The sequence below is a fragment of the Rhincodon typus genome, chromosome 15, assembly GCF_021869965.1.
Source record: "Rhincodon typus isolate 14 chromosome 15, sRhiTyp1.1, whole genome shotgun sequence".
Lineage (NCBI taxonomy): Eukaryota > Metazoa > Chordata > Chondrichthyes > Orectolobiformes > Rhincodontidae > Rhincodon > Rhincodon typus.
In genome coordinates this window covers 25,438,792-25,452,818 of record NC_063346.1, presented here as the reverse complement: position 1 = coordinate 25,452,818, position 14,027 = coordinate 25,438,792, and the positions used below count along the sequence as shown (strand labels likewise).

The 14,027-nt window shown below is 40.4% G+C and overlaps 1 protein-coding gene across 3 annotated transcripts in view; it reads right to left on the bottom strand.

Moving 5' to 3' along the window:
- The window catches only part of piezo1 (piezo-type mechanosensitive ion channel component 1), a 322,059-nt gene that overhangs the window by 199,660 nt on the left and 108,372 nt on the right, over positions 1-14,027 (bottom strand). For all 3 annotated transcript variants that reach the window (XM_048605766.1, XM_048605768.1, XM_048605767.1), the window contains exon 3: positions 505-624. In XM_048605766.1, coding sequence (XP_048461723.1) covers positions 505-624 — 120 coding nt within the window. The remainder of the gene's footprint in view (positions 1-504; positions 625-14,027) is intronic.

Below are 14,027 nucleotides of genomic sequence, written 5' to 3'. Positions count from 1 at the left end.
GGGGGCTGTGTCAGGGAGATGGGTGGTGGGGAAGGGATTGTGGCAGGAAGAGGTTGGGGGGAGGCAACATTCAACGCCTCACCAAAGAGGTAGATATTACAAGTAACTCGACAACGGCCAAAGCATGGTCAGTTGTATTAAACAAACAAAGTACTTTCATCTTTCTAAGCTTAAAGTATGATTTTTCCAATATCTAAGACCCAGAATACAACCAAAATGCATGTGATACTGTGCTCCAGTTAGAGTCATCTTTGTGTAAGATTGTGTAATTTTAAAGACTTATTATAGGCCCAAGTACTGAATATTTTTTCACATTTTGGAAGTAATTGTGAGTATCACCAGCAGCAGAATGGCACCGGAAAGTCTCCAAACATTTTGAAAACACATGGCTAGTTCTCCACAGTAAGAATATTTCTTTAATGAAGAATCACATAGAATAGCAAGTACATCAGTAAATCACAGTCCACCACCAATTGAGAAAAATGAACATTCATTTGTACTTACAGTTATTCCCCAACAAATCTTCACCTGCCAAAACATACAGAGTAATCTGAAAACCCCCATGTGCACATAGGAAGAGAATGCTGGTTCCTAGCAACGCTTTGATTAAACGACCTGTGTGACCTGGTGAAAGAAAAAGCAGTTACAACCTGAAAGCATGTAATTGATATTGTGAAACAGCCTCCATAATCAGCAATTTGATCAAACTTTTAATCAATTAAATCAGGTTCAACAACTTCATGCCTTGAATGAATATATCCCCATTTGTTCACATTTTTGCGTGATCTTTAAGGTTCCAAATGCAAGGTGATTTCCTGTTGGAAGCTTGGGTAAATAGCCCAGGGCCTACACAATACAATGTACCTGTTTCCTGGAAAATCTCACTGAGCCAGAGGAACCTATTCGTGCTTTACTCAAGATGCAGAATCGTTTCTTAGAGTACATTACCAGCTGCAACTCTTAGTGCCGAAAAAAAAAGCATAGTGGGAGAGAAAATTTAATTTTCCAGCAGGAACTCCGTTTGTTGAGTTGATTTCCCACACAGGAAAAGCAGCAGAAGCGCACAAAAGTTTTTTTTTCCAAATATCAATTCACATTTGAATGCCAAATACTTCTGCCTGGAAAGTACACAACAGATCCAAGGTGGCAAGGGTTGGTGATTGGTAAGGAATGGGTTTCAGCAGAGTTCTGCTGGAGAGAATACAGGGCAGAAAATCTCTAACATTCTTCATGGGTCCTATCCCAGAGGAAATTAAAACAGTAAAAGGTTGCAAATGAGATATATTGCACTGAGTCATCCCCTCTACCTCAAAATGGAGTTTCAGTATGGCCAGTGTGTTCATTTCCGTCTATTATTGGTTTTTCCCTCTGGGATAGAAATATTCCATATACTAGCCCCCACAAAAGAAAGTTTTGGCCTCGTCTCTTCTGTCTTAGGAAAAAGCAAACTGTTTCCAGTTAGCAGAAAAGCCACAGCGGTTTCACCACGGATTAGTATTGGATTGAGGTCTTCTTGACATAATAGATCTCCAATTCATGTAAATGTATGAGGCTTGTACCTTTTCTGGCTCTGAAAGTTGCAGGTTTCAAATCACAGCAATGATTTAGATTTAAGCAGATAAATGGTTACTTATTTTTATCTACCTACAAAAAGTGAGGGAATTAAAATTCAACCTCAACGTTTACATTCTGGAGCTGTTCCAATAGCAACCAGACCAGCAGATAAACAACCTCTTATTTTCAAACTTTTACACATCCAGCCCAAATTGGACTTTTAGACATCCCATTTCCTCAGGTCTGTAGCCCCACACTTATGTCTGCCCACCTCCCTGTTATTTGAAGGATGCAACTTTGCTCTGTAGCCACTAAACAGGCCAAGTGCTTTTGGACAGCCCTGTGACTTAGGTAATGGTACAAACTGCATTCACAAAGTATAAATTAATTAATGACGAAGGCACAGGGATTTTGGAAATGTAAAACAGTGCACTTCTGGATTTTCAGCTTTACTACACTGGTGTTCAGCCTTGGGCACCAATCAGCCTTCTTCTGAGCTTCAATCTGTCCTCAACTTTCAACTGAGCCTATGCTCTCTGCTGGATTGTCCCCACTGCTGATCTGTCTTTGTGCATTTTCTCTTCCTCCAATTTTTGACTTGACATAACTCTGGTCTTCTCCAGCACGGCTAAATGATCTCGCTTTTGCTCTTTCTTCCTTTTCTCTGTCAACAGAAGCATTCAGCAGTTCATCCCATGTGATTCGACTCTCTGTCTCAGTATACTCCTGTCCTGCCTAAACCTCTCCCTCCATGTAAATTCTACTATCCATATTGACTGGGGCATATTTCAATTCAGTTTGGTTTCTCTATTCCTATAGGCTCAATAACAAGCAGCGACATCTCAAAACAGGTTCTAGAATCTTTCACTACTTATACTCTCCCATCAGTGTCTGCCCCTGAAAATAATTTCACCCCAGATTTCAAACGCCAACAACGCCCAAGCACTCAGTCCTACATTCACCTTGACACCTTTCCACTTGTACAGTTGTGCAAGCGTCCTTTGAATTCTGCTATTAGCCCAACAAAATCTTCATTGCCTCCGAACCAAGTCTCTCCGCTTGGAATGACTCCTGTCTTTGGCTCCCTCAATTTCAAAGTCATTTGTTAACTACTTAATAAGAGAACCCACACTACTCAAAAAAAAAGAAGAAAAAGCAGGTATGGGCATAAGTACTCCCACCCAGCCTGTCACTTGGGTAAAGAAGGAACGTTTTTACCATGATCTGCACAACCTTTCACGGAGGCTTGCTCCGAGAATAAGCACGATATACTTGGAGATTACAGCAGAGAAGTTGGATGTGAATATTGACAAGGTGTCTTGGGTAGATGTGACTTTGGCAACTGTAATGACAATGTCAAATTCTGTTGGAATTCTGCTTGGGGCATGAATCAACAGAAAACTTCAATATCAAAAAATAACCTGCAAATCTAACAGAGGGGTGCAAGCAAAGCTTGAAAAATGTATTTGTTGCAGCTTTCCGGCACTAATTCAGGCTAAGATGGAAATCTAAACGAAGAACAAAATCTCATAATGTTTACACATCTCTAAAAATAAACCTAATTTGAGCAACACATCCTTAACTATTGTAAACAGTTCTAAATCTCATTGCCTTCAAAACCTGCAAGCACTTATCTGAAAATGGATACAACCAGAGGAACAACAGCATTCAATAATTTATGTTGTTTCTGTAATTTTCCATAAGAAAGTACCTTTCAAAGCATATTTCCTGGAACTCTCTGCCAGATCCTCTGAGTTATACTGAATTCAGAAAAGTAGATGCGGGTGTTTATTACTGAATATTACATCAAATGGGCAGTAATCCTTGATGTGCTTTTTAAAAATTCTTTCTTGATATATAGGCGTCGCTGGAAAGGCCTGCATTTGTTATCCACCTATAAGTGCACTTAAAATGAATGCCTTGCTAGGCTATTTCAGGGTGTAATTAAGAGTCAACCACATTGTTGTGGGTCTGGAGTCACACTTAGGCCAGGCCAGGTAAAGATAGCAGATTTCCTTCCCTAAAGGATATGAATGAACCAGATGGGTTGTATGACAATTAATAGCAGTTGTGAAGTTCACCATTCCTAGTGCCAACTTTTTAAAAAAATTTTCAAATAGACCTGTCCAGAGTTGCTATCACACCTCTGCAGCATGTGGGACTTGAACCCAGTCCAGAGGGAGAAAGACCAGTACTGTGCTACAAGAGACCTCAGCTTTATATTCTAGATTTATTAACTGGATTCAAATGTTACCAGATGTCAAGGTGGGATTTGAACCAGTGTCCCTATAGCATCTGCCTGGGTCACCTGATTATCACTCTGCCACCATCTCCCCTGAACTATAGACCAAGGACTTTTTCTTCTAAATACTGGGATGTAGGCCTTTTTTGCCACATTTATTGACAGTGTCCTGTTGCCCTGAGAACGTGGTGACAGGTTATTTAATTGAATCATGAGACCATAATATGTAGGAGCAGAATCAGGCTATTCAGCCCATCAGGACTGCTCCACCTTTTAATGAGATCCTGGCTGTTCCGATAGCCCTCCATTCCACCTTCCTGCCTTTGTCCCATAACTTTTGATTTTCTTTCTGATCAAAAATCTGTCTATCTCAGCCTTTAATATACTTAATGGCCCAGCAGTCTTTATCGTATGATGGACTAGACATTGGTCATCACCTCTAGGATTGAGTTTTCGCCTCAGCCCCCATTAATGGGGGCTAAGATCCTCCTGTGCTGCTATAAAAGGCCCCACATGAGATCAGTTTGGGTGAAATGCTTTTACTGCATGCCTGCAGTGTCAGTATCAATATTTCCAAATTACTAAAGTCGCAGTTATATGTGAGGCAAGGCTGTTTTAACATCTTGTTTTAATTTAGCCTGCAGAAGACCAGCCAGTTCCTTGCATTTTTATATGACTGAAGCTAATTTGATGATAGCTGTGGGACATGTAAGTGCCATCAAGCAGATCCATGTAGCTGGCAGCAAGTCCAAAATAAATTAGCTGACTTGCCAAGCCTTGCCACTAAGATCACCTACATCCATCTTATTTAAATCTACAAATACATAAGAAATGGAATCTGTGGGGTAGAACTGCATTCAGGTGCTGGGGTTCTATTCAGGTGGAAAACCTGCAAGAGACCTACACTGCCTCTTCCACAAAAACCACACAATAAGAGGATGGCAGCTACTCCATTCAGCAATGCCAGATAAAGACTGTGGTTATTGGCAGAACATACACCCTTCAAAGTAGGACACACTTTACAATATTTTATTAAATAAATAACTGTCCCTCATTGTCACAAAACCAAACTAGATTTTTGACATCACAATTGGCAGATAGCAAACAAGACTTATCCTATTTTATTATTGGCCATATTTATCAGATTTTTGCAAACTGAACCTTGTCCTAGTTCTTCACACTTACCTTCACAGCAGGAATATACTGGAGTATGAACTGAAAATTGTGCTGTTACAGATAGCATGCCTGTAGTAATAGCCACAGGATTTTTACCACCATACATCCTAGAGACCAAGTGATGTCTAATATGCCCTAATTCAGAATAGTAATAAACATTACATTTCAGATATTTAAAGCCCATTTGTAATCCAACCCACATGATAGCAGGTTCGAGTGAGGCACTTGTTCTACACCCACCTGATTTTACAATCAATTTACCTGATAAATTCGTAAGTGACTCTAAAATGATTGCAAGTCCAAAATCTTCACAGAACATTTTGATAGCTTTGACAATGAGTTTCTGATGAAACATTACAGGAGAAAATCTACTGAACTTATTTCTGCTGTTACACGGAGGATCTATTGCAATTCAGAGAACAGAAAATTATGGTGGGGCAAATATGTCCTAAACAATTTTCTGACATTTTAAAGGGAACTTCCACCAAACAAAATCATGATCAAAGACGTTTTTTTCAATGATCAAATAACTAAGATATTTACTACTGTTAATTTGTAAACAATGAGCAAACAATGAATTCTTAGCCATCTGAGGATATTTTTACTTGGAAGTGAACTCAGATAAAATCTATTCTCAATGTCTGATAGAAGTCTACAAAAGGATGTTCATTATTGTTTCAGAGATAACTAATTTAACAAGTTCCTTATGAAAAGCTATTATACTGCCTTTGTAGATCAAAGTTCCAATGCTTTCATTGTTTTTAAAACTGCACATTGTCCTGCATATGTTCAAAACATCAAAATTATTAATATCAAAGGTGTAAGCCGTAACCCTAAATTCGCTGGGTTAGCTGAAATGAAAAAAAACACGAAGTCTACTGTATTGAAAGATCAATGATCAGATGGTGACCTAATCATTAGAAAATTACTGGGCTATTTCTTAATATTTTCTGTGTTCTCAAGAAGGTCTATGTGTTTACATTAGTGTTGTAATTGGTGACATAGTGTCTGGCTGAAGTTATATTTAAAGCAGATACAATACACTGGATGTGTGATGATCATTTGTCACCAAAACCATAGAGTTGTGTTGTGTAAATATCAAACGGTTGATTGGATGACATAAAAGCTGCAAGAAATAGCCTATAAAGGGCAGTATGAACAAGTTGACCTGAGGTCAAAGTTCATTAAAACAAAGAGATCAGCCTCTTTCCATTAAAAACAAGCTGTCATTGCAATGTGCAAAAGATTAACTGGACTGTGGTCAGATGTGACACTTGTAATGTTTGCAAATGGTCAAACTAATCAATCGCAGTGGACTGGCAGCGTCAAGATTTGATCACACCGTCTGCTTGCATGAAAAAGGAGGAGAGGAAAGTGTGTCTCAGAGTGCTAGTTAGTTAGCGGCTGTTACCTGATCAGTGACTGGAGGTTGAGATGGAGTAAGCTGATCACTTGTTTTGGTCTAATCCTCAGACAAAACCATGGAAACAGGTCACTTGAATTGTAAGCTTGTGGCGTATCACTATTTTTGCAGCATTTATGGTCTACTTTGCTTCAATAAAGAGCAATTAGACATACTCTGTTGTCAGGTATGCCTTGGGCTTTGATATCTAGAGTAAACCCAACAGACCAGTGGAAGTGGAAACTAAAGCCTACAAAGGTCAAGTTATTGTAAATATTTAAATATTAAAAATAATTTATTTAATAGTCATAAGAAAAGGTCATACTGGACTCAAAACCTTTATTCTTGTTTTCTCTCTACAGATGCTGTCAGAATTGCTGAGATTTTCCAGATCTTCCATTTTAATTTAATTTTAAAGTTTATCTGATCAGTTGTCCTTCCTAATTGTAAACTGTAAGAATTCAGAAAATAAAAAGCTTTGAACTTCAGACATTAACAATTTTTAAACAATTAGCATTTCATGTTTTCTTACCCAAAGGACCATTTACAACTTGGATTTTATCCAAAAATGGATATGCAGAGGCCAAGGCATATGCTATGCACAGAAGGTACTGCCAATGCAGGCACCAAGGCATATCTATTGACTAAGCAAACACTCTGCAAGAGATGTGTCTGCTCAGGGTGATGGGAGGGGTAGACAGCAATGATTTAACTGAAGTAAGAAGAATGCTCCTATACTTTCTGGTCATAGCTGTAGCAATCACGTTCTCACTTTGATTCCTTCCTCACTCAATACACTCTGCATGGCAAGCTGTAAATGATTCCAAGAGTTTTTCTAATTGCTTTCCCTCACTCTCCAAGCCAACCCTTGTCCTTCTTTTCATTTCAGCTGCTGAGAAGATTGATAAAACTCAAGTAAAGGGAGGGGGGGCTCAATGTTCCTGTAGGTGTACCATCACGTCATTAGATTATGGCAAAACACCAACTCAGATACAGATACAATGCACACTTGAGAGGGTAGGTGCTCAGCACAGAATAATCCACCTGCCATGAGTCTGCAGGATCAAGAATGCTACCTGTGCTACTCATTGGATGATAAGATACCATAATAGTTCTACTGCAAAGGACTCCTTGACTAACAAGAGCCAGATTACCACAAAGATTCATGAAAATTCAGCAGGTGGTGTCTGGTGCAGCAGGCAGTTTGCTAGAGAGATAACACAATGTCATGGCGCATGGAACTGCAAATGACAAGTAAATACTAAAGGCAGTGGAATCAACATTGTCTTTTTTACATGATCACCCAAAGTCAAAATTACTTCAGCTGTCTCTCAATCAGAACATTTTCCATTTATCAGCTTTCTTTAGCTAACTCATTTATCAATCTACACAACAAATTTACCATTATTTCTTTACATATTATGTCTACAAAGAACTTCATTAATTTGAGCCATATAATTTGCTGCTCTCAATCTGCGCAACTATCGTTTCAGATCTTATTCATTTTAAATGAGCAGTGACAGGACCCAATAAAAAGTCATTAAAGTCAATGAAATTTTGCAAAGCCACTGAAAGCATAGGAAAATGGGTGATTCCCAAGGACATTTTCAACTTATTTCCTTGAAAGGATAAGTCAATTAAGTTTGAAAACAGCATAATAGATTAATCCTCTAGCAAGCAAGTCCTCCAGGAACTTTAGCTATAGAGCACAAAACAACGTGTGTAATATAATGGTCATTAATAAATAATTAACCAGAGTATAAATATTTGTGTACGCAATTAAACCCGCTGTGCCAGAGGCAAATTTTAAATGCCAGCTGGGACATAAAATGGACAGATTTCAAATGAACTAATTCAGCCAGTAATTTAATGAGTTGCAACGTAATGCTTTTATCAGTATCATGTGTTTGAATTCAGCTGAAACACAGGCCTCCTTATTAAGTTCTCTCCAATGGCACCAAACAAGTTAGGTTTGGGCTTGTACTTATCATGTGAATAAGGCAATACTAAAATGCTTTCTACAATCTGATGCAAGTGACTACAGGAGTGGGTGTAAATGCTCATAATCATGCAGTATGGTTTAAATTGAGGTTAAAGAAGTGGGTGTCTTTCAGAAGTCAGACTGGGTGAGTTATTTGATTGTGTTTACTCAATTGCTTCCTTCATAAGGCTTCAATGCTTTTCTTGGTCATTGAGGCTAGAGTAAACACCCAACAAATCTTGTGATCATTCTCCTGTCTGTTACTTAGCTGCTACTTCAGTTGCTATTTGTGTTCGCTTGATACCACCTTGTGTTCTAAAGTTTTAATTCTGATGGCGTATATTCTGAGACAAATATGAACTGTTTCAGACCAGCCAGATTTACAATGGGTTCCTCTGTTGGGGAATCTATTCTGTTTTCTAAAGTGATCTCATGACAAACTGTAATGTCTCCTTGGAGCAGCAGGAGAAAAGTGTTTTTGAAAGGGTCTGGGAAACGGAAAATTTAAAATACTTGGCTCCTGTGTGGAAACCCTCCTATTCTTTCTGCATGGAGAACAATTTTATATAATTCATTTGTCCATCTAAAAGATTGTCAAAGTCATGAAAACTAAGTAACTTCCTCACTCTCCATGGTGAAACCTACCATTAAGTGTTCCACCTCTTGTATTTGCAAGTGACTTCAAGTGAAACTTTCACAAAAACGGGAACCTTTTACAGTAGTTAATGTGGACTTGACTATTCAATAGCCTTTTCCCCTGTGAAAGCTACCAGACAATTTATTGTCCATGTTGTCATAGATACAGCTTTAGTCACTACCCTAATCATTGATCCTTGTTTAATTTCAATTTAAATGTGTTCCAATTTCTAACTTGTTCAGCTAGCTTCTTGCAGATTCAAAATGTTGCTTCTGTTTCAGTCTTCCTTTCTTTTGGATAGGAAATATGCTTCACCAGCTAATTATTTTAAAAATGCACCAAATGGACCCCCTACAACCACTGTCTGTAAAGCATGCCAGTCATAATAATAGTTTCCACAATTAACATGTAAAATGTTTACATTTTGTTCAGCCTAAACTGAAGGCCACAAAGCCCTTAGAGCTTCTTAATGTTTATAAACTGTGGAGTTCTGACATGAACCTTACTTAAGTATTTTCTTTCATGTTGATAATAGCCACTTGCTCTTTTTAGGCAAATTCAGGTTGTGTAACATTTGACAACAGGAATAAAAGATTTCTCCATTGAAATGAGACTTTTCATAAAATGGAGAGATCCTTTGGCCCAAAATTTGAAAATTGGGAGTGTCCTTATCCATATTCCTGATCTGCTCATATTGGATAAAACCAGTCACCACCTATTTGAATAGGCTTGCTGCATTGGAAGAACTTTTTAGAAAAATCATTCATAGGTTATGGACATCACTAGCTAAGTCATAGATCAATCATCTTCCTCATTTCCTCAAAAATCTCAATTGAATCTGTGAGACAAGATCTCCCCCGCACCAAGCCATGCTGACAAACCGGTGGGTTTGGTTGCAAACGATTCATCACTCTACTAGGTAACATCGTCAGTGCGCCTCTGGTGAAGCATTGGTGTTTTGTCCCGCTTGTTATTTACGTGCCTTGGTTTGCTGGGGTGATTGGTATTACTTCCAGTTCCGTTTCTCAGTGATTTGTACACCGGGTCTAATCCAATGTGTTTGTTGATGGAGTTCCGGTTGGAATACCAGGCCTCCAAGAATTTCCTGGCATGTCTCTGTTTATCTTGTGCGATTATGGGTGTGTTGTCCCAGTCGAATTAGTGTCCCTCGTTGTATGTGAGTAGTGAGACAAGTGAGAATTGGTCGTGACTAGTTGGTGTTCGTGTGCTCCTGTTCTGCTTTGCATAGTTCTAATACATCAGGACACTATTTAAATGAGCCACAACACATTGCAGCAACCCGGAATTACGCAAAGCAGAACAGGAGCTTCAAAGGGAATGGATACCCGAAAAGCACAATCTGGTGTTACCTCCGAGACAGACCACAAAAGGAAGACACAATACGACCAGCCTCACTAAACACCCTACTGTACATCAAGGACATTTCAGAGATGATCACAAGGCTACTTAGACCCCTAGTTATCAGAGTAGCCCACAAACCAACAACCAACCTACGACAGCTACTGACGAACATAAAGGATCCCATACCCAAAACCAGCAAAACTGGTGTAATTTACAAAATCCCACACAAGGACTGACAGAAACATTACATAGGCCAAACCAGAAGAAAACTGACTACAGATACGGAAACACAAACACCAACTAGCCACCAAGAGACACGACCAATTCTCACTTGTCTCACTGCACACAGACAACGAGGGACATGAATTCGACTGGGACAATACATCCCTATTTGCACAAGCCAAACAGAGACACGCCGGAGAATTCCTGGAGGTCTGGTATTCCAACCGGAACCCCATCAACACACACATTGGTATTACTTCCGGTTCTGTTTCTCAGTGGCTTGTACACAGGGTCTAATTCAACCACCCCATCAAACAGAGGCATATAAATAACAAGCGGGACAGAACACCAACGCTTCACTGGAGATGCAGTGACGATGTTACCTAGCAGGGTGACGAAGTTTGCAACCAAACCCACTGGCTCGGCGAGCATGTCTACAACTCATCCACAATGTTGTTGCCTTCCTTAAACAAAGGAACAACATTGGCTAATCTCCAGTCTTCTGGGACCTCACCTGTGGCTAAAGAGGATGCAAAGATCTGTGTCAAGCCCCCAGCAATCTCCTCCCTTTCCTCCTTTATCCTTTTACCAAATGAATGTTTACCAAATTAACAAGGTAGACTCGGTCTGACCTTCACCAGTCTGAAGTCTTTTGTCAGTGAATGCAGGAAGACCCTACCTCACATAGAATCAATACTGTTTTGGTCCCCTCACTTAAGGAAAGATGTGGTGGCGCTGGAGGCAGTTCAGAGGAAGATCACGAGGTTGATTCCAGAGATGAAATAGTGATTGTATGAGCAGTAGTTGAATAGCTTGGGCTTGTACTCCCTGGGGTCCAGAAGAACGGAGGGGGTTGTGGAATCTGATGGAGGGATATAAAATGCTAAAGGTGATTGATAAGGTGGACATTGAATAGATGTTCCCTGTGTGGGATAGTCTCGAAGGAGAGGTCATAGATATACGGTGAGAGGAGGCAAGTTCAAAATGGAGATGAGGAAAAGCTGCTTCTGAGGGTTGTGAAGCTGTGGAACTCACTGCCCCAAATGCAGTGGAGACAGAATCAATCAACACAGATTCAAGAAAGAAATAGATACACTGAGCACTGCCACACCAACGCGGCTATGTCTGCATCCAATCCTAGCCACCAGGTACAACTTCTTGCTGACATCATCATTTTGGAAACCCTTGGATGACCTTAGTGGAGTTCAGCCAGTATCTGGTGGTGACCTTTGCTCAGGATAATCACTCTTGCTCCCCATTATAATACGCTGTCCTCTACTGTCATCTGGGTCTCTCCATGCCCGACAAAGTTGCCAACATGGTGGCTCAATGGTTAGCACTGCTGCCTCACAGCACCAGCGACCCGGGTTCGATTCCACCCTCGGGCGACTGTGCGGAGTTTGCACATTCTCCCCGTGTCTGCGTGGGTTTCCTCCCACAGTCCAAAGATGTGCAGGTTAGGTGGATTGGCTGTGCTAAATTGCCCGTAGTGTTCAGGGATGTACAGGCTAGGTGGGTTATAGGGGAATGGGTTTGGGTGGGATGCTCCGAGGGTCGGTGTGGGCTTGTTGGGCCGAAGGGCCTGTTTCCACACTGTAGGGATTCTATGATTTCTGATGAAAAGCACGATAAAGGGCTATGGGGAACAGGCAGGCAAGTGAAGCTGAGACTAAGATAAGATCGACCACGATCATCTTAAATGGCAGAATGGGCTTGAAGGGCTGAATTGCCTATTTCCGCTCCTAATCCTTATGTTTCCTACGTTCATGTTTCTGACATATCTACTCTCCCTTACTAATTCCCGTGCCCTTCCTGACACATTAGTCCAAAATTTCCATTTCAAAAGAAATTGGATCGGTTGCAATGACAAGGAAGACTGTAATTAGCAGTGGAGAAGTAACAGGCAGATTAGATGAGAGTAAACAGCTCCAGCCAAAGGGCCAGTGAAATGGTTTCTTGAGTCAAACACCACTGCCACTATGATATGGTCTGAGAGATTCTCCATATGTTAGCCATGTAACATATACCAGAAAGAATGGATTCTTCAGGCAGATGTCTTGAATTTTATCGCTGTTTACACTGCTACAAGATCTCAGGCTTGCACATAGCCTGAATTCTGTATTTACTGGGGTAACAGTTCGATTACATGACTGTTACACCATATATGGTTGGCTGTCTGCACACTGCACCAGCTCCATTGCACTGCACTGTGCAGATGAAGTAAGGACTTTTATATTGGAATGTCACATTTCCTGATGTCTCCTGATTGTCTCAAAGGTACCCTGCCCTTCTGGTCTGGAATCTGTGCAGTTATACATCAGCTAGCACTGGCACAAGTGTGATGCACCACCTCAGTGCTGTGATTCCAACATCCTGCAATGAAGACAAAAACATTTCTCTGCTTAACCAACATCCATACAGATGAGATAATCGTTCATGTCTTTGGTGAATATAAGACACTGCTATTCCCAAATGCTTCACTTCTTTGCAACATAATAACAGCAACCACATCAGACTAATTTGTTGTAGAAAAAGTGTCTTTGGGATATCCTGCAATGTGTGACAATGATAGTAATCAATACAAGTCTTTTTTTTGATCTGCATCAATATTATACAAGTATTCCGAACAGATATCTACTCTTAGCTGGTAGGTGCTGTAACAAGTCTAAAAGTGATCAAATGTTGACATCTGAAAAATTACGGCATCCTCTGATGTTAGTGAAGACAGCAGTTAGCTGAGCTATGCTGACCAGAAATGTCCAGGCTTAATTTCACCTGAGCTGATGTAGGGACCTTGCAACTGTTTTCCACACACATGCCAGGAAGAGGAGAAGGCCCAATAATCAGGCAAGGCTTCCATGTTCATCCATCCTACCGGCTTGCAGGCTGCATAGATGCTGCTTCAATTCATGGATAGTAAGAACTGAAGATGCTGGATTCAGAGATAACACAGTGTGGACCTGGAGGAACACAGGCCAGGCAGCATCAGAGGAGCAAGAAAGTTGACGTTTCATGTCAGAACCCTTCTTCAGAAAAGGAAAAAAAAATTTCTGAAGAAGGTAAAGTCAAATCAAGCTAGGAGTTTTATTGTTAATGGTAAGGCCATAACGAGTGTAGCGGAACCTTGGAGTTCAGGTGCACAGTTCTCTGAAAGTGGATTCACAGGGAGACAGGGTAGTAGAGGCAGCTTTTGGCACACTGGCCTTCGTTGGTCAGGGCATTGAGTGCAGAAGTTGGGAAGTTATGTTGCAGTTGCATATGACATTGGTGAGGCCACACTTGGAGTATTGTGTTCAGTTTTGGTCACCTTGCTATAGGAAGGATGTTGTTAAATTGGAAAGAGTGCAGAAGAAATTTATAAGGGTGTTGCCAGGACTCAGGGGACTGAGCTATAGGGAGAGATTGGACAAGCAAATACTTTTTTCTTTGGAGTGTAGAAGACTGAGGGGTG